Source organism: Miniopterus natalensis, chromosome 1 (genome assembly GCF_054644295.1).
Source record: "Miniopterus natalensis isolate mMinNat1 chromosome 1, mMinNat1.hap1, whole genome shotgun sequence".
Taxonomy (NCBI): Eukaryota; Metazoa; Chordata; class Mammalia; order Chiroptera; family Miniopteridae; genus Miniopterus; species Miniopterus natalensis.
The window spans coordinates 18445277-18466076 of NC_142081.1; the positions used below are offsets into that span (position 1 = coordinate 18445277).

The 20800-nt window shown below is 36.5% G+C and overlaps 1 protein-coding gene across 1 annotated transcript in view; it reads left to right on the forward strand.

The window, feature by feature from the left end:
• The window catches only part of SNW1 (SNW domain containing 1), a 29920-nt gene that overhangs the window by 7105 nt on the left and 2015 nt on the right, over positions 1-20800 (forward strand). The window contains exons 3-12 of the mRNA XM_016220181.2: positions 1033-1194; positions 9591-9686; positions 9779-9885; positions 11102-11206; positions 11962-12031; positions 12727-12792; positions 14311-14427; positions 15342-15483; positions 18237-18333; positions 20077-20194. Of these exons, the coding sequence (XP_016075667.1) occupies positions 1033-1194; positions 9591-9686; positions 9779-9885; positions 11102-11206; positions 11962-12031; positions 12727-12792; positions 14311-14427; positions 15342-15483; positions 18237-18333; positions 20077-20194 (1080 nt within the window). The remainder of the gene's footprint in view (positions 1-1032; positions 1195-9590; positions 9687-9778; positions 9886-11101; positions 11207-11961; positions 12032-12726; positions 12793-14310; positions 14428-15341; positions 15484-18236; positions 18334-20076; positions 20195-20800) is intronic.

The window sequence follows — 20800 nt, forward strand, 5'->3', positions numbered from 1 at the left end:
CCCTTAACTTAACTTTTTCCATATGAAAATATGAGGTATTGAAGAATTAAAAGAATTAAATGAGACAGTGTAGGTGTGGATTATATTTTATAAATTATAATAAGGTACAAAGCAAATATTGCTAATTTTAATAAAATTATATTAATATTCATATGTTTATTTGATCTACCTTTTTTGTCATATTAAGCGTCATTGACAAAGACTTTAATTTGCTTGTTCCACTTTAGAAGTCTTAATTCTCCTAAATAATTGTATATAATCACCATTAGAAATGTGTTATACTCATCTTTGATTTTTTTCTGTTCTATTTATTTTTTTGCTTTTCATGGAATACTGAATGTTAATATTATGTTATTTAAAATCAGTTCCAAGAAAAAAAATCTTTACATTTCTGCCCTAACTATAGCTTGACCTGTTCCTCACTAAGAAAATTATTTATGCTAAAACTAAAAATCTTTTCCTTAGCTTAAACATTTTGTTTAATATTTTCCTGCCACATATATAAAAGCCAGATTCCTTGCCATGGTCTGGAAGTCCTTTCATGATTTGGTGTTTGTCTATCCATGCAGCGCTATCACCTGTGTGTCTGCCCCTCTGACCTCAATAATCTACAGCCCCACTGGACTCTCATTTCCTAGAACATGCTAAGCTTATTCTTGAAGCAGGGCCTTCACACTTGCTATTAGATCTGCCTAGAAGATGCTTCCCTCAGATCTTCCCATGACTTACTTCTCATCTTTAAGGCTTTAGTTCACATTACCTTTCACAAGCACAATCCTAGCCACACTATAGAAAGTAGCCCTCCTCCTAGTCTCTTCATTACTTTTAAGGCATGTATCACAAGCCAAAGATTATGCTTTTTATATCTTTACCCAGTAGAACATAAACTCCACAAGATCAGAGAACCCTGTTTTATTTATTGCTGTATCTCCAGCTTCTTGAATAATAAAAGCTTAGTAATTATTTGTTGAACGAATATATCTTGAATCTCAAGTTACTATTAATTAAAATTTTTTTTTTTTTAATATATAGGATTTTGGAGATGGAGGTGCTTTTCCAGAGATCCATGTGGCCCAGTATCCACTGGATATGGGACGAAAGAAAAAAATGTCAAATGCACTGGCCATTCAGGTGGATGCTGAGGGAAAAATTAAATATGATGCAATTGCTCGACAAGGACAGTCAAAAGACAAGGTAATCCTCTCAATGATTTCTTTTTCCGTTGATAATTATTTTGTAAAGAATTTTTTTCTTTATTATTTTTTATTTTTTTATCACCATTTATCCCCCATGAAGAATTTTTTTAACTGTTGAAATAGTAAATCTCTGTCCATTTAGTTTATGTTAAAAGTAGCAGTGAGCCTGGGAAGGCGTGGCTCAGCTATTGAGCTTCGGCCTAGGATCCAGGCGATCGGGGTTCGATTCCCGGTCAGGGCACATGCCCGAGTTGTGGGCTGCAGCCGATCAACGACTCTCTCATCATTGATGTTTCTCTCTCTCTCTCCCCCTCTCCTTTCCTCTCTGTGAAATCAATAAAATAAAATTTAAAAAGTAGCAGTGAAATTTACTTGGCTATGACTTCATAACAATATGAACATTACATTATGACTTCTTCCTTTGAAATTTCCCAAATTGATAGTAGTTTATATATGCTTAGGATTTTTACTTATTTTACATCTTTAAAACAATTATTTTATAGTACTAACATTTTTTAAATGCTAGCAAATTTTAAAAAATATAAATCCATATTTAATTTTGTGTATAGTATTTTCTAATCCTCCCCCATGTACTTACAAAGTACTTACAAGTACTTATTTTAATAATTCATTTGAATATTAAATTCCTTGATTTAAGTATAGAACTGGTACTTGCTGTCCAGATTTAGAATTACCTGCTTATAAAGTAATTCAAAGACCAAAAATAAAGTATACTTAAAATAATCTCTTCACAAAGCAGCTATACTTAGAGCCAAGAAACTGTTTTTGAGAAGACCTAGTTTTTTTTTCTTGTAAATAAATACTCCAAATAGAGGTAAAAGATCTCTTTAGAATTGAAGATGTTGGGGAAAATACTTAAGAACCTTCAGTACCTAGCTCACTCTCTTTCCCAGTTTTATTTTACCCTCTAAAAAAGCACTAATTATAACCTATCCTGTGTTTCTAGTCATGGCCATTGAGGTTTTGGGAAAACAATTATGCAGCCCTGGCTAATGTGGCTCAGTAGGGTGAGTGTCATCTCCTGCACCAAGAGGTTGCCCATTTGATTCCTGGTCAGAGCAAGTGCCCAGGTTTCGGGTTCTGTCCCCAGTTTGGGTACATGTGGGAGGCAACCTATCTATGTTTCTCTCTCATATCAATGGTTCTCTTTCTGTCTCTCCCTTTTTGTTTTTAATATATCTTTCCCCCTCTCCCTTCCTCTCTCTCTAAAATCAATTTTTAAAAAATTACGTAGTCATGCAGTTTATATCTCAGGTTTCAACTGGGCTCCCTTGGCTTTCCTCCAAGCTTTTAAAATTATTTTTACTTTATTTTATTTATTTTGAGAGTACGTTTATAAGGAAGGACTTAGGATAGAAGAAGCAATGGGAGAGACCCTAGGCAGTGCTGCTTTGGTTCACCAGAAAGTCAGAGAAAAGGGGGCCTTGGAGACAGGTTCAGGGGGTTAGCCTAGGACGAGCTGCCGCTGCCCATTGCTCCCTGGTGGTTATAAGTTTCGTGGGGTCTCTTAGAGTTTAGGAGATGCATGCCTGAGAGGGAAGAAAGGCTTGGGCCTGCTCCAGGGAGGTAGAGCATGCCGGGTTCCTCCAAGCTTTAACTTCTACTCCTGTCTATCCCCTCTCAGCTTAACAAGGTGACTTCCATTTATTTGCATATAAAGATTATAAGAAAATTGTCAGCTTTCTTTATCCTGCACTTGTCTTTTTGTCTTAAATTTTCCTTTCATCTCTATAAGAAATCTCTTCTTCCTAAACCTAATCTTGCCACATGTATTTTAGTGTTTTCTGGATCTCATTCCTTTCTCTTCCCCTTCCCCTTCCTTTTATAACCTCATCTTTCCTTTATTCTTCTTAAAGTTATGCGTCTTCTCTTCTGCTGGCTCTTTCCTGTTAGTATTCGAATATGCTTGCTTTTCTCATCTTTTGAAAGAAAGGCTTTTTTTTGTTTTTAATATATCTTTTATTGATTTCAGAGAGAGGAAAGGAGAGGGAGAGAGAGAGATAGAAACATCAATGATGAGAGAGTCATTGATCCAGCCCTCAACCTGGGCATGTGCCCCGACGGGGAATCCAACCCCGAGCGCCTAGGATCCTAGGTCGACACTCAACCGCTGAGCCACGCCCGGCAGGGCTTGGTTTGTTTTTTTGTGTGTGTGTGTGTTTTTTAAATATGTCTTTATTGACTTCAGAGAGAGAAAGGGAAAAGGAGAGGGAGAGAGAGAAACATCAATGATGAGAGTCATTGATAGACTACCTCCTGCATGCCCCCCACTGAAGATCAAACCCGCAACTGGGGCATGTGCCCTGATGGAATCAAACCTCAGTCTCCTGGATCATAGGTCGATGCTCAACTGCTGAGCCACACTGGCTGGGCTGTCTTATTTTCTTAACACTTCTCAAGTGTATTCCTTCCTCTGCTACTTAGTTCAGGCCCCTATCATTTCTTGTTTGAATTACTGCAGCAGAATCTGAACCCATTTCCTTGGCATTTGTCTTTCCTGCCTAAAAAAAATAAATACATCCATGTTTATCTTTCTCTTCTTGAAATCTTACACTCTTGAAATCTTTCCATGGCCTTTAGGATAAGAACCAGCCAAGCTACTTAAGGCATATTTGACCCCTCATTTACCTGTCTAGCCTATCCTCAACTCTCATGACCAGAATACTGAAATCTGAAAATTGAAAGTCCAGTTTTAGCCATTCTATTTATTTTCAATACAAAATGATCACCATTGTAGGTGGTTGTTAAAGAAGAAATAACTTTTGGACATTCCCTATAAATACCATGAGGAACTACTTGCAGTTCTTCTAACATGGCACATTCTCTTACCTTGGGAACTTTCCATGGGTAAAGCCCTATGCTGAGAAAAGCCCTCCCCCTATCCTTTGTCTGACTAAATCCTATTGCTTCAAATTGCAACTGGCTCTTCACCTCCCAAGATACCCACACTCATCTTCCTTGGCTAGCTTGGGTCTCCTTCCTCCCTGTTCCCTATTGTAGCATATCCTAGCAGGCATAACCTTTTGTTGTAATTATCCGTTCACTAAAGATCTGTGTCATTGACTGTAACCTCTTAGAGGTTAGAGATTATATTTTCCTCTTAGGTACCTAATTTAGGGCCTGACAGCTTGACACGCAGGCATTCACCAGTGTATTGTTGGAGCAATGATAGCAGTTTTCAGTGATTAGCAGAAAACCACTTCTGAAGCCAGTAAGGAGGCATAGTCCGCTCCTACAAAAGGAAAACAGGTCCCTACACATGCAGGACATGTACTGGAAAATTACTCTGTGCCATGAGACTTTCACTTGGCTCCATCTCCTTTGTTCTGGTGCATCTCTCCTGTGAAATAATCACTATTTATTGATATGTGCTGCCTCGCTTCTCTCATCTGTTAGGATAAAGCAGCCTTTTAGGACAATAATTTGGCATTGGCAGGTTGTATAATTTTGAATGAAACACAGTTTTAGCCCATTTTGCATTATATTTCAAGATTGGCAATCACAAATTTTATCTGATTTCCAGAGAATGTCTGGAAGTTTTTTTCTTTAACAACTATATATATTAGTGATTATTTTGTGTTGAAACTAAAGCAGAAGTGTTAAAACTGAACCGTTTTATTTCAGTCCTTAAAGTATTGTTCTTTATACAGTAAAAGCCTTACATGTTTGTCCATAATGCATGAACCCCAAACTAGTAGTGTATAGAGGTACCACTCTCAGGTTCATAATAATCCTAACTCTAATGAGGGAATCTGTGCATGTGTAGGGACAGGGGGTAGGAAATCTCTGCCTTTCTTTAAATTTTGCTGTGAACCTAAAACTGCTCTGAAAACATAAAGTCGTAAAAGCAACAACAAAAAAACACTGAAGATTGTTTTAAAAAATGAGTAGAGCATTCAGTGACTTGAGAAGAAAGATACTGAATAGAGTGACTACCTGGACTGTTCTAGATTGTTTCTAGAGGATGTATTTCCTTCCTGGACTTTATACCCTGGAGTATACATTTAAATTACTTACACAAATTTAATCAATATGTACTTTAATTTTTTTTTTAAGTCGATGAATTAACACATGGAGTTTTTGAATGCATTTAATAATTCGCATTAACTGAGTACCCACTATGCATTGGCATTTGGAGGGGGTGCACTTCTTGATTGTTTGGGACTGTCTTGAGCATTGTATACATTTAATTTAACTGGCACTACCTGTTAAATTCCAGTAGTGCCCTCTCCACCCCCATTAACTTAACCAGAAATACCTCTCATGTACAAAGGCCCAGGGAAGGGAGTTGGGGGTGGCAGCGATACCCTGTTTTAAAACCACTGATTTTCCTATTTTAAAAGAAGGAATTGCTACTAAATGTATAGAATGGGTTTTTAAAAATCTTATTCAGGATACTGATATGCAGAGTCCTTGACATAGGATGAAAATAGTTTATTGGGATATTGAATTTACAGTATAGTACAGAAATTTCTGATTTATAGCAGAGGGATCTACGGTATTCAGAAACCAGGGAGTTCTCACTGAAATATTAATAGTTCAAGACTAAGAGTGGAAAGTGCTAGTACTGGGTGTAGGAAGTGAAGAACAAGGTAGGAGTCCAAAGGATATAATATTCTAGGGCAAATCTAAGCCATCGAGCTCTCTACATGTAAAGTAAATACTGTGCACAAAATTGGGAGGGAAAAGATTTCTTGAAGTAAATCTTGGTAGAACTATCAAGATTTTTTCACTTGTGACTTGAGGGATAAGTCTTAAAATAAAAAGCCTTGGGGTTTACATTTTTCCTCCTGAAATAGTACTATAGGAAATGTTACATGATGCTGCCTAAAAGAATGCCTTCAACCTCTCCTGCCCCCTCAAATCCAACAACTTTAACCCCAAGATAATTTGGTATGTTATTATTTATTACCTTGTTCGTGTAATTTCACAAACTAGCTAAGCCTAAAGATAGTGTTGTCTTTCTACCTCTGAAATAGTGAATGTGTTGGTAGGCTTGTCCTTTTAGTCAATCCAGTTATTTGCCAGTTTTCAGTAGTTAAAAAAAAAAATCTGTTTCACAGATGAGTTATTGCTTTATCTTTTCACAAAGCTCATTTGTGTTCCTGATATCTTCAAGAATATATTGTATTTTTCAGATAACCCTCCCCAGCTCCTTTGCCACCTGGGATGTACTGAATTTCTTCAGCACATTTGGTTCTCTGGCAATAAAAATTGGGGGTTTTATAGTTAATTACCATGGAGAAATCTTGCTCTTCAGATGTCCTTCACTTAGCTTTGTGAGATGCTAGAATCTTACTGATGCTCGTTTAAAGGGTTATTAACTTTGGAATACCCAAATAAGAAGCAGCAAATGGCTCTTGTATGCTAAATTAGTGTTGAAACTTTATGTTGAGCATGTATGACTACCAGGGAGCCATTTACTTAGAATCTCTTCCTGTAATGATTGCTGTTTAAAAGTAATTAACTCTTCATAGTCTTGGTATTATTTTCTAGAATATTGTTATATAATTTTAAATTCTTGTCATATAGATTTTTCTATCCTGAAAAAAATGAGACTTGATGTCAGTTACTAGCTGCATGATCTTAATGCACTGAGCCTCACTCTTCTTCTCACTAAAGTGAGCTTTAGGGTCACTTCCAAAATGAGCACTGTGAGAAGATTGTGACACTAGTAGCTCACATATTGGTAGTACATGTTTTGTGGTCAGTCATCTACACTTTCTTACCTGTTTCCTTGTCTGATTCCTGAGAAAAACAAGCTAGAGATTTCAGTCTATTTCTGTGAGAGTTTTTTTCTGGGAAATAACAGCTTATTTAATAGAATGTTCTGCAGGACCTAAAATATACTCACCTTTAGCATGGAATATGTCACCTCTAATATTCATGTATTCATTCATTTGTATAACAAATATTGACTGAATGCCCCCTGTGGACCAGATATTGTGTATACCTCATAGGGTTGATACGAAAGTTAAATTAGTTAATATATACAGCAAAGGAAGAGAGGCACAAAATAAGTGCTTAATAAATGTTATAAAAGTTAGCTTTTAGCGCGGCCAAGCATGGCTCAGTGGTTGAGCATCGACCCAGGATCCAGGCAATCGGAGTTCGATTCCCGGTCAGGGTACATACCCGGGTTGCGGGCTCGATCCCCAGTCGGGGGTGTGCAGGAGGCAGCCGATCAATGACTCTCTCATCATTGATGTTTCTCTCTCTCTAGCCCTCTCCTTTCCTCTCTATGAAATCAATAAAGATATATTAAAAAAAAAAAGTTAGCTTTTGTTGTTATTAGTTTAATATGGGTACAGATAAACAAGTAAAATAGATGAATAATTTTATACTCTGAGCAGTGCTTGAAGACAATAACAGTGCTGTGACACTGAATGAATGGGTGGGGAGGGGTTGCTGCTTTACTGAGTGTAGCCTGGGGATGCCTCACTAATGCATGCGTGACCTTTGAACTGAGACTCAGAGATTGAGCGCTCACTTGATTGAAAAACTGGAAACAACACTTTATAAAGGCTCAGAATTGGGGAAAAGCACATTGTGTTAAAAAAAAAAAAACAGAAGAAAAGCCCATGTGAGTGAAGCATAGGGGGAGGTTGAAGCTGTAGGCAAAGCCAGATCAGGTCATATAGCCATAAAGTGTTTTTTGCTCTGTTGTTTGTAGTAAAAAATTAAGAATAGCATTACTTTTAAGCAATTTTAAGGAATGTTGTGATAGAATGCAATTATTGATATAAGACTTTGGCTTATAGTAGTAAACAGGTTTTTTTTGCGGAAATTTTTGAAGATCTCAAGTGCCCATGATTTTGGTTGTCCTTTCTATGTGCGCCAAAGAGTTCCTGGCTTTTAAGCAGCAAAATGTAGAAGAAGGTTATTTGTTAAATTTCCAGTACCTCCTTTTATTTTTTTAAAAAATATATCTTTATTGATTTCAGAGAGAGGGAAGGAGAGGGAGAGAGAGATAGAAACATCAGTGATGAGAGAGTCATTGATCGGCTGCCTCCTGCACGCCCCCAACTGGGGATCAAGCCCACAACCCGGGGCTTGTGCCCTGACCAAGAATCGAACCGTGATCACCTGGATCCTAGGTCGACGCTCAGCCACTGAGCCACGCCCGGGTGGGCCCTCCTTTTCTTTTCTATAAAATCTGCTGTGTTCGTTTTTATGAAAGTATTGAAGAAGTATAGACGGGCATGAGAGTAATATTCTTTCTTGTCAGGGACCTACCACATCAGAATCAGCCTGATAGAAACCATGTTGAGCCTAATAGAAATCAGATAGCAGTCCTGAATTTGGATAAGTGTAAAATAAGTTGTATATATAGAATGTATTTTGGCCCTAGCCGGTTTGCTCAGTGGTTAGAGCTTCTTGGGTTTGATTCCGTCCAAGGGCATATACCTCAGTTGCAGGCTCAATCCCCAGCCCTGGTTGACATTCAAGCAGGAAGCAGCCAATCGATGTGTCTCTCTCACATCCATGTTTCTCTTCTCTCTCTCTCTCTCTCTCTTTCCCCCTTCCACTCTCCCTGAAAAGCAATGGAAAAAATATCCTTGGGTGAGGATTAAAAAAAAGAATGTATTTTGAGTTTATTTTTTCATGGAAGAACGTATTCTGGGATTTTTTTACAATGGCACATGTTCCTTTTCTTAGTCTATCATAGAGTTAATGCCAGAAAAAACAAAAACAAGCATTCTAAGTAGGGTGAGGTCAATGAAATTTTCCAGGGCCAGTGAATTTGGAAGTTATTTGGTAACCTGACTTAAACACTGATGAGCTTGTAATCCAAGATAATGGTGCTATAGGCAATTTATATCATCATTAATTTCAAGTCCTAGTGAACCTCAAAAATAGGGATCACTGATGCATAAGATTTTGTTGGCACAATTTATTTGGACACTGACTTGATTAGAAGATCTCAAATAATTTAAATGCATGAGATCAAAGGAAAATTATTAACTTATATAGCCAGGGCAGCAATTTGTGTATATGTTTTAAGCTTCTTTGGTTTTAAAAGGTAGAGACAAAATCTTTGTTCTAAATTTATAAGTTTACTGAGAGAGCATGTTGACTTCTGAAATGACTTAATGAAATTCCTTCTTTTTTTCTTTTTTTTAAGATGTTTTATTGATTTTTAGAGAAAGAAACATCCATGTGAGAGTGAGACATCCATCTGCTGCCTCCTGTACGCCCCCTACTGGGGATGGAGCTGGCAATCCCGGGCGGGCATGTGCCCTGATGGGGAATCGAACTGGCAACCTTTCAGTGCATGGGACATCACCCAACCAACTGAGCTACATTGGTCAGGGCAAGTTGCTTCCTTTCATTCTCTGCTTTCTTAAGTCTGTTTGTGTTTGAACATTTTAGGTCATTTATAGCAAGTACACTGATCTGGTTCCCAAGGAAGTAATGAATGCAGATGACCCAGACCTGCAAAGACCTGATGAAGAAGCTATTAAAGAGGTAACTGGGAATTGCTATATAGGATTAGTAAAGATGTAAAAAGTCATGTAGAATAACTTCCAAACCATTCAATGTCGTGTTTCATATTTCAGATAACAGAAAAGACAAGAGTGGCCTTAGAAAAATCTGTATCACAAAAGGTTGCTGCAGCCATGCCAGTTCGAGCAGCTGATAAACTGGCTCCTGCTCAGTATATCCGGTAGGAAATACCTGGAAGTCTTAGGTTCATGTCAGACTTGACTGAGATTGGAGATCCTGGTATTCTTTCACTGCCTAATTAGTCATAATTGTAAATGCAATTTGTAAATAAAGACTTGAAACCTTTTAACTTTGTGCAGACAATTGAAAGCAGAAAACATTTTTAAGACCACTTTTTTCTTATTGTTAATCCTCACCGGAGGATGTTTTTTCCATTGATTTTTTAAGAGAATGGAAAGAAGGAAGGGAGGGAGGGAGAAGGGGAGAGAGACAGACAGACATCGATTGGTTGCCTCCTGCACCCACCCAACCGTGGCTGGGGATCAAACCTGAAACCCAGGTACATGCCCTTGACTGGGAACCGAACCTTCGACATTTTCAGTGCTCAGGCCAACGCTCTAAACACTGAGGACACTGGCCAGGGCAAGATACCACTTTTAAGATACTAGTTATCATGCTATTTTCAGAATATTTTTGTTTTTAGAAATTAACAATTACTTACAGTATACAATCCAAACCACAATTATTTATAGTTTTCCATTTGTATATAATAGGCATTATATTATATACTTGTGTAATATAAATATCAATATATTAATGTTATATAATGTAATACTATCATATAATAATAGTATGAGTTTATTGTGTAATGATAATATCATGTTAATATCATTTATATAATAATGGGCATCCTTATAATACTTCCAAATTTTGAGGGGTTTCACTGAACTAAATCTTTGTATGGAGGGATGATTCACAAATAGATATTAAGAGAGTATTAAAAGCTGGTAGGGCTGCTACTGTTACTCTTTTCTGTTTTATAACCTATAATTAGTCAAAAGCTCCTAACTGTAGTTGCCTGCTGAGAATATTATAGATTGTTTTTTTTCCTCAAATGCAGCCTTACAAAAATAGGTATTATTTTCTAGACCTCTTATCTGTGAAATTGAACACTTTGCCTTCCATGGTGGAAAATGGACAGAGATGGATTACTTGCAAACTAATATGACTTTAGTTTACATTTTACTTGTAACTCACAATTACCATTAGTTTTCTTATCTCTGTTGCTATCTGCTCTGCCTAAATATCTTGCAATTTTCTGTTAATACTCTGTGAAAGGAATTGACAGTGCAGTTTAGTTTAGGATTGTAATAGAAGAAAAATACCTGTTGAAAGCTTGAACTAGTTATACCTTTAGTTTCATCTATATTCCTCAGATACACACCATCTCAACAAGGAGTGGCTTTCAACTCTGGAGCAAAACAGAGGGTTATTCGGATGGTGGAAATGCAGAAAGACCCAATGGAGCCTCCAAGGTTCAAGTAAGTAGATGGCTTCATGAGATTGAACCACAATTCTTTAAAAAGATGTCAAAGGAGAAAAATGTCCCAAATGTTCATTAACAGGTGACTGAATAAGTTGTGGGACTTCTATACATGGGATACTATTGAGCAATAAAAAGGAATCAAGTTTTAATATGTACAATAACGCGGATGCATCTCAAAATAATTATGCTAAGTGAAAGAAGCCAGACAAAAAGAATTACATACTGCGTGATTCTGTTTAATAAAATCCTAGAAAATACAAACTGATCTGTAATGACAGGAAATGGAGCAGCGTTTCCTGTGGGGGGGAAGGAGGGGAGAACAGAGGCGATGAGGCAAGAGGGCGCACAGCAGCTTTTAGAGGTGCAGGGAATGTTCACCATTTTTATCGTGGTGATGGTTTGACAGGTCAAAACTTAATCAGATTGTACCCTTTAAATATGTATGTATAATTAGTTGCTTGCCAGTTGTACTTCAGTAAAGCTATTTTTAAGTAGGAAAAAAGTTTATTACCTATGAAATGATAACAGTGTTGCAGAGATGAGTTGAGTCATAATGATAAGGTTGGCCGTGTTTTAGTAATTGTTGAAGCTGAGTGATGGTATATGATAAGATGGACATTCATTATACACTGTCTGTTTTTGTATGTGTTTGAAACTTTACATAATAAAAAATGAGGAGGGGATACTTGAAAACTAACTAAAAGGAAAAAAGTAAATCACTCTCTGGTTGTGCTTTGATCTATGCTTCAGGATTAATAAGAAAATTCCCCGGGGACCACCTTCTCCCCCTGCACCTGTCATGCATTCTCCTAGCCGAAAGGTAATCTTTGCTATTTGTAAAATCTTATTTTTACTCATGGCTATTAACTATATAAATAACTTCTCATCGAATAAAGTCTAGATACCTATACAAGTAAATTTCACCACATTTATGTATTGTTTTCTTTTTTTAACTTGTTTTTCAAGATCAAATAGGGACCCACTCAAGACTACAATGTGTAGGTCCACAGTGCTTATGAAAATAAATGTAAAATGTTAGCTATTAGTTTGATTATTAACCTAACCCCTGCTTTTAATGGAATGAACAGGGTCTACTATTTGACATGAAGGATGTTACCATAGTTATAGGAAGTGAGTACCTGGGATCGTTAGGTCTCTGATAATCTGAGTGACTATTTATTTATTTTTCTGAGTGACTTTTTAAAGTATGTTTTATTACCCAACTAAAGAACAAGTATTCATCTGAAAGAATTTACATCACTTTAAATATGGAAAAATACCATCATTTGTAACTGTCAAAAATAATTTATAGGTTATTTTCCATTTTTTATATTAAAGTTATTACTGGACTTAATGATATAGGAACATAGTATATAGTGCTACCAAACAAATGGAATTTTAGCCTTTGACTAAATTCATCCATATATCTGCCTTTGAAAAAAAAAAGTACACTTGGGTTTTTAGCTAGACTATAAATTTTAAAATGCCTCTTCTTCCACTCTTTTCTCAACTCAGATGACTGTGAAGGAACAACAAGAGTGGAAGATTCCTCCTTGTATTTCAAACTGGAAAAATGCAAAGGTAATTATGTTGTTATAAAATCAGGCTCTTAGTAGTACAGCCTACTGGAAAACACCCAGGAATGAGCTTCAGCCTGGATAACTTGAGGTAAACCTTAGTATTTCACTTAGCTGAATGTTTTCAAAAAAAAAAAAAAAAAAAAGTAATATAAGTTGGGTGTTCTTTTTTGAAAACAACACCCAACTTATATTACTTTTTTTTTTAACCTAATAGAAATGTTAGTATGCCAGGCATATGAATACCATAGATTCTTTTAGTAACTTGTTACTAAAAGCACATAGAGAAGGAATAGGTAGAATAAAGTAACATATCAGTGAAAGATACTACTTTTTAGAAAACTCAATTTTACATTTAAAAAATTTTTTTAAAGAAATTAAATCAATTTAAATGATTATTTGGCAAAACACAGTAAATACTTAGATATATTCAATGCTTTACTTTTTAAATTATTTGTTTCTGTTCATAACATTGCATGCGTAAGCTATTTGAATCCTATATGTCTGCTAACTGCCAAAGCTTCCAGAAGTCATGAAGAATCTATAAAATGATGTGGAATAAACTTCCTAATCATTATTTCCTTTTTTCTCCAGAATCATATTTCATGATTCTATTTTGGATGGGTGAAGGCCACTTTAGCCCATGGATTACATATAAATTATTCCGTAAAGGAAGTTATGGACTCATCCTAAAACTAAAAGGTTGTTGGGTGGTTTAATTGGAGTGATTAATATGTGTGTAACTATGTGGTATTTTGAGCTGATTCTGTAACACTTCCTGGTATTGAGAATAAACACCTTGGACTAGAGGTCAACATTTGAGAGTCTAGTCAGAAATCTGGAAAAATAAAGCTAAGCCTGAAAGTTACATGGATATTCAAGCATATTTCTGGAATTGTTGAAATAGGATACAAAATTTCAGAACACAGAATCTCAGTTGTCTAGCAAACTTTATCTTTTTTCCATTTACTAAAACTTACAAGGCTCCGAGAATCTGACAAGATATTAAAACAGCACAGATAATATTACCTCTGGATACTATTATTTTAGTGATTGGTCTACTTTTGTGTGACTTATATTTACTTAGGGAGAAGTATTTAGCTATTTGGTAGTGATTTCTTCTTATTGCAATTCATAATTATTTACATGTGAATCTGTTTTCCCAGAACATGAGCTCTGAAATCATACTGTCTGAGTTTAAATCCTAGCTCATCCACTTATTTAACTATATTTCCTTAGGGACATTACATAACCTCTTTATTTAGTATCTTTATCTGTGTAATGGGAACAATAATGTTACCAGCTTTAGAGAGTTAACTAAGACCATAACATGTGGAGTGCTCCAACAGTCCTCCCCACAAAGCACTCAGTCAGTGTTAGCTGCTGCTGTTGCATAATTGTGAAGAAAGATGTAAGGAAAAGAACTTCAACTCAGTGGTTGTCAGAATAGACATATTTAAATCTAATTTTAAAGAATCTGTTGTCCCTCCTTTGTGACTTTTCTCTGCCTTCTTCACCCTAGGGTTATACAATCCCGTTAGACAAACGTCTGGCTGCTGATGGAAGAGGACTGCAGACAGTTCACATCAATGAAAATTTTGCCAAACTGGCTGAAGCCCTCTACATTGCTGATCGGAAGGTTGGTCTATTATAATTTAATTGTTTAGTGCTCTTGAAAATTTGTAAGTGCATCCTTGGTTACCTAAGATACTGTTATTTTAGCTACAGTACTGAGTACCTAGAGAGACTCACCTGTGGTATTAGTGCCAGAGATGGCAGGTGCTAGTTGCAGTTTTGTATCTGGTCCCAGCCTTTACAGACTTGTATACACACCCCACTACTGGTGATCCAGCATCCTCACAACATTTCAGAATAATGGTTTACTAGCCTGATCCCATTTTGTGAAGATGGCCAGCTGCTGTTATTAGATTTTATAATTCTCTATTTTAGATGTAGATGGTCCCCCAAAAGGTCAGTAGCAGGGAAGGGCAAGTAAACATTTTGACGAGTTGAAGGGTACAGAAAATGGGATTCATGGTGTTGGCTGTCTATTAATATTATGGTATTAATATATGACTTTGAAATTCACATACATCATGGCATATGTTTATAACATAGAAAAGTGTATCTTTTGAATTATAGTGAGCACCCTTATAAAAATTCTCTCTTGTAGGTTAAGGCTTTCTCTTGAGGTGACTTGATTGATTTAGAAAATAACCAGTTCCTGTTATGTTGTTGATACTGAAAATTACTTTATTGGCATCTTCTTTAGTTTTATTTTTTAGATTGTTTCTAAGAAAGCATTAGTGCAGCACTGACTTTCAAAATTTGGGGAGAACTATAGTTTCAACTACTAAGAGTGAAAAATCCAAGTTTGCAGTGTCTTCCAGTCAAGTTGTCTTTTAGTGGACAAGAATCTTTGTTTTAATCAGCAATAGCAAATCTGAATTCTGTATAACTGCTTTCTGAAGCCAGACATTAGTCAGGGAGTTAGATGATATCTGTAATCTATCCCCTGATAGTGTCTTATTTAACATCTAACTTCACTAACAGGCTCGTGAAGCTGTGGAAATGCGTGCTCAAGTAGAGAGAAAGATGGCTCAGAAAGAAAAAGAGAAACATGAAGAGAAACTTAGAGAAATGGCCCAGAAAGCCAGGGAGAGAAGAGCTGGGATCAAAACCCATGTGGAAAAAGGTATGGCATTCTCATTACCGAATTGAATTTACTTTGTAAGCTATATATCTCATTTTAGAAAATCTCTATTAATTTTTACTGCTTACAAAAGTAGCACATACATATAAAGAAAATGTTGCGCCCTGGCTGGTGTGGTTCGGTTGAGCATTGTTCTACACCCTGGTTCGATTCCCAGTCAGGGCATGTGCCTGGGTTGCAGATTTGACCCCCAGTAGGGGGCATGCAGGAGGCAGTCAGTATTTCTCTATCAATGCCTGCCTGTCTGTCTGTCTCTCCTCCCTTCCTCTTTCCCTCCCTTCTTTTCTTTCAAAAAACAATAAAAATGTATAAAGAAAGAAAATGTAGCTATTTCAGAAAGAAAATGTAGCTATTTCAGAAATGAAAGAGTAACTTCTCCCTTATTAAGCTGAAGCAGCAAAAAATAAAGTATGTATTTAAATGTGGACCTTCAGTATGGGATCACACTGGAAGTTTTTAAAGTTCTGAACCATATATTTTTTAAAACTGCATGTTAACCCAAGTGATAGGCTTGATTTTCTCGTTTAATTTTTCTTGAAACTTAGAGAAATTAAGTCTCAAGTGAATAATTTAGCTCCCCCAAATGGTAAAATAACCCAGAGTTTTTCTATCTTGTAGGCTGATATACCTCTAATCATTCAATCTGCCCATATTTTTTCTCTTGCTTTGTTTAGTGGTCCACAGTGGTATGTTAATTCCATTAGAGTGAGGAGAGTAATGTTAATTCAAGAAAATTGTGAAGGGTGGTTTTTGTTTCATTTATAAATCCTTGACTAGTACAGTTTTATTCACTCAGTTCGTATTAAACACCTACTACATGCAAGGTTGTTTTCGTCTAGACAGGTTAGGGGTGGGTATAGCAGTGACCATTCTAGGGAATGTAGACAAAAATAAGTCAATCGTGTAGTGTGTTAGAAGGTAACAATCACTGGGGAAAAAAATAGGAAAGGAGGGCGATAAAAGTGCCAGAAGGAGAGGGTAGTCACAATAGGCCTCACTTCTGAGATGGTAACGTTAGCACAAAAACTTGAAGGAAGTAAGGAAGTAAGCCATGTGGATGTTATCCCAGGTAGAAGGAATAGCAAGTGCATAGGCCCTGAGCTGGGAATGTGCATGGTGTGTTCAAGAAAAAGCAGGGAGGCCAATATGGCTGGATTGGAGTGAGAAAGGAGAGTAGTAGGAGATGTGTTTCAGTAGTTAGGTTAAATATGAAGAGTAGTGTCTAAATGATTTTAGCCACGTAAGGACATGGCTTTTACTTCAAGTAAGAAGGGAAGCAGTTGAAGGGTTTTGAGCAGAGGGACATGATCTGACATATATTAGAGGGCTGTGGAATGGGCAAGGAAACCATTGGGAGGCTATTGCAATAATTCAGATGAGAGATGATGAGAGGTAGTGAAAACATGGTCAGATAGTGGATGTATTTTGGAGATAAAACTGACAAAATTTGCTTATGGATTAGGTAGAAGTGTGAGAGAGAAGGAGGAATCAAGCATAACTCTAGAACTTTTGACTTGAGCAATTGGGAACTATTGAGTTGCCATTTACTAATATTGGGAAGACTGCAGGATAAAGAGGTTTGGGAGGGAAGGATTAGGAGTTTAGATATGGACATGCTAAATTTAAGATGTAGGTGTCAAGCCGGCAATTGGTTATAGGAATGTGGAGTTCAACTCTAGAAAAGTAACCAGGGTTTTAAATAGTGATCCACTTCTTTGGACCATGTATGAATGACTTAATGAGGCAATATATAAGTACCTGCGTGTTGTACACCTAACCACTCAAGATAATTAGAAGTAAAACTTCCCTGTGTCTAAGTCCTCTAAACTGATAAGAGAAAAATACAGCAGAATTGTTCTTGAGAAATGAATTAAAATTTTGAAAAAGCTGTTGCCATATATTGTTAAAAACAAACATTATGAAGTACTTATTATGGCAGGCACCACTCTGAGCACTTTACTTGAATTACCTCGTATAATCCTGCAGCAACCAGATGCAGTGGTGCTATTATTGCCACTGTTTTTATAGAGGAGACTAAGGCTCAGAGTGGTTAAGTAACCCACCCAAGGTTACATTACCAATCTGTTATTGAAAGACTGGATCTAGATAGTGTGTCTCCAAAGCTTATGCTCTTAACTACCTTCAGAATGGAGAGAATAGAGAAAATTAAGATAGACATAAACACAGTACACAGAGATCAAGATGCAACCAGCCCCTATGAACCACAAGCAAAAGGTTCTTTATTCAAGGGCAAGTGGTCTTTGAATATATAAGGGTAAACTTATACATAATTATTTTTCTTGAAACTTTATTATGAAAATTTTTAAACACATAGAAAAGTGGAAAGAATTGTACAATGAACACCCATATCTCCACCACCTAGATTCTATAATTAACATTTCTTTTTAATAATTAATGTAGCTAAATTTACTTTCTCACGTATCTACCAACTCTTTATCTTTCAGTACACCTTACTACTTTGATGCATTTCAAAATAAGTTAAAAACATCAGTACACTTTACCCCTAAATACTTAAGCTGCATGCATGATTCTGGAATTCACATTCAAAAATTAAACCAATACTATTGGATTTAAGTTACTTGCAAGTAAAGTTAAAAGGGCTGAATGTGACAATGAAGTTCATGGAATTGTCTAAGGTTAAAGATTATATTTGCTTGTTCAAAATATTAATGGATAATGTAGTGATGAAGTAATTTTCAACTCTTTCCACACAGAGGATGGGGAGGCGCGTGAGAGGGATGAAATTCGGCATGACAGGCGGAAAGAGAGACAGCATGACCGGAATCTTTCCAGGGCAGCTCCTGATAAGAGGTAGGTAGTATTTGAGATAAATATGAATTATGAAGACTGGCCTTTGTGAACCTTTTAGAGAGGAGGTTTAGTCCATTAATACCAGTTTTACTTCTCCCTAGTTTGGTAACTTAATAAATCAACACTTATTTTCTTGCACTTAACTACTTACCTTGTCTTAGAAGAAGAATTGACTATCTGTGGAAGTAATCTTTGCTTCCATTGCCTTGTAGAGTCAGCTAGAATTGAGAATGATGGGAATATAGAAAAGAAAATTCAGATCATGTTTGTGAAAAGAAGGTAATGGATAGGACTGTTCTGGTCTGTTCTTTTCCAATTCCAAATGGTGAGACAAATTTATTATGTGCCTGTTCCTCTAGACAGGAAATAAGCTGCAATACCTTTACTGAGATCCTTTTACATGCAGAGCACTCTATGAAGTATAGTTGTGGAGACAAGCAGGTTTTGTGAGAAGTGAAAATCGGCCTCTTCTCATGAGTAGTTTCACTTAAAATTCAGAAAGGGGAGCTATTATATAAACGAATTGGGAAAATTAACAAAGCACTTTGTGTAAAATAAAAATACAGTTGACATACAATCAAAGCACTCTTAATGCATAGAGACTTGAATAGAACAAACCTGGAATAAAGTAGGGATTGGTGAAGTTTGTGGTTCACCAAAAGCTGAGGACTGAAATTGCTGAAAAGTTGAGGAAATGCTGTAATAGGGAGGTTGAAATTCTGAATGAGGGTTAAATGCAAATATAAAACATTTTCTTTCCAAATGAGTTTTCAAGGCTCTCATCATACTACAAGCTGATACAATCCATTTTTTCAATTCATATCTTAAACATGAAAAAGAAGATTCCTGCTGGTGGTGTTCTTTGTTGTTTAATGGCATATTTCATCTCTGTGGATAAGTGGAGTCATGGAAAAGCAGAAAATCTGAATTTAGACTTGTGGGTAAATGTACAGTATAGAAGAAGGAGGAATGAAGTGTGAAAGCGTGCAGTTAATGTACTTTTGGTCTGAAATTCCTAAGCTATAAAAATCAAAATAGCTCTATACATAAATTGGACCAATAAAATGGCTATGAAAATTGATAACAGAAAAGCTGTAAACTTGTGATTGGATGAAAATCAGATTGTCTACAGAAATCATTTTAAGACCTGAGCTTCTAGCAAAATAAATGATGACAGTTACCATGGTTTCATTGCAATGTAGATTGCATTACATACTGAAACAGCAAGGGAATTAATCTGAATGTCAAAAATCATAATGAGTAGTCCAGTCATTGATGTGTTTTCCTCAAAATTCTAATAGGATAAAATTACTAAATGTGGTTAGGTAAAAAAAACTAATTCTAGCTTATTGAAAATGATTCGTGTGATACATCTAATTTGTATCCAGAACCCCCATCCTCATTTTATAATAGCAAAGATAGACCAGAGCAACTTCACATCTCAGCATGTATTGTAAGGTGATTGTTTGTATTAAAGACTTCAGTGCCAAGAGTGAGTCTCTTAGCAATTCCTTTCAGCTAACAGGAGGGCCTAATTATAAAATCCTACCTCTTCTAATAATCATCTAGCTGAAATGCTGTAAGGGCTGCCAGCCGATTATGCGTTATCAGGGAATATATGTTCACAAGATATTAACAGGACATACTCATTTCCTTTGCTTCTGAGATTGGTTGTATTTTTAAAATTGAAATTCATCTTGCCTGTAAAGAGTTTTCAGCTAGTGACATTGTATTTCAAAACAGGTCGAAACTGCAGAGAAATGAAAATCGAGATATCAGTGAGGTCATTGCTCTTGGTGTGCCCAATCCTCGGACTTCCAATGAAGTTCAGTATGACCAAAGGCTGTTCAACCAATCCAAGGTACAGTAGAAAAAGCATTTTCTTTCTTAAGTGTTGCTATGAATACCAATCCTCAGGAAAAAGAAAATGAACATATCATAGATTTGGATCAACCTAAGGTATGCTGGCATGATGACAGGAAAAAATTGGCAGTTGCATGTTATAAGAGACAAGTAAGATGAAACAGCTCTGATTTTGACCTTTTACTGTTGGCCAAAATTTGAGACACTAGTAGAAAAATGAAAGAAATTAGGTTATGAAACTTGGTTCTGGTCATGGCCGGGTGGCTCAGTTGATGGGAATATTGTCCTGTACACCAAAAGGTTGCTGGTTTGATCCCTGGTTGGGGTGTGTATGGGTGGCAGCCGATCAGTGTTTCTCACATCAGTGTTTCTCTTCTCCCACCCCCTCTCTCTTCCTTTCTCTTTCTCTAAAAATCAAAAACATATCCTCTGGTGAGGATTAAGTAAAAAATTTAAAAAAAAAATTTTTTTTTTTAAATGTCTTTATTGATTTCAGAGAGAGAGGAAGAGGGAGATAGAAACATCAGTGATGAGAGAGTCATTGATCGGCTGCCTCCTGCACACCCCTGACCGGGGATTGAGCCCACAACCAGGGCATGTGCCC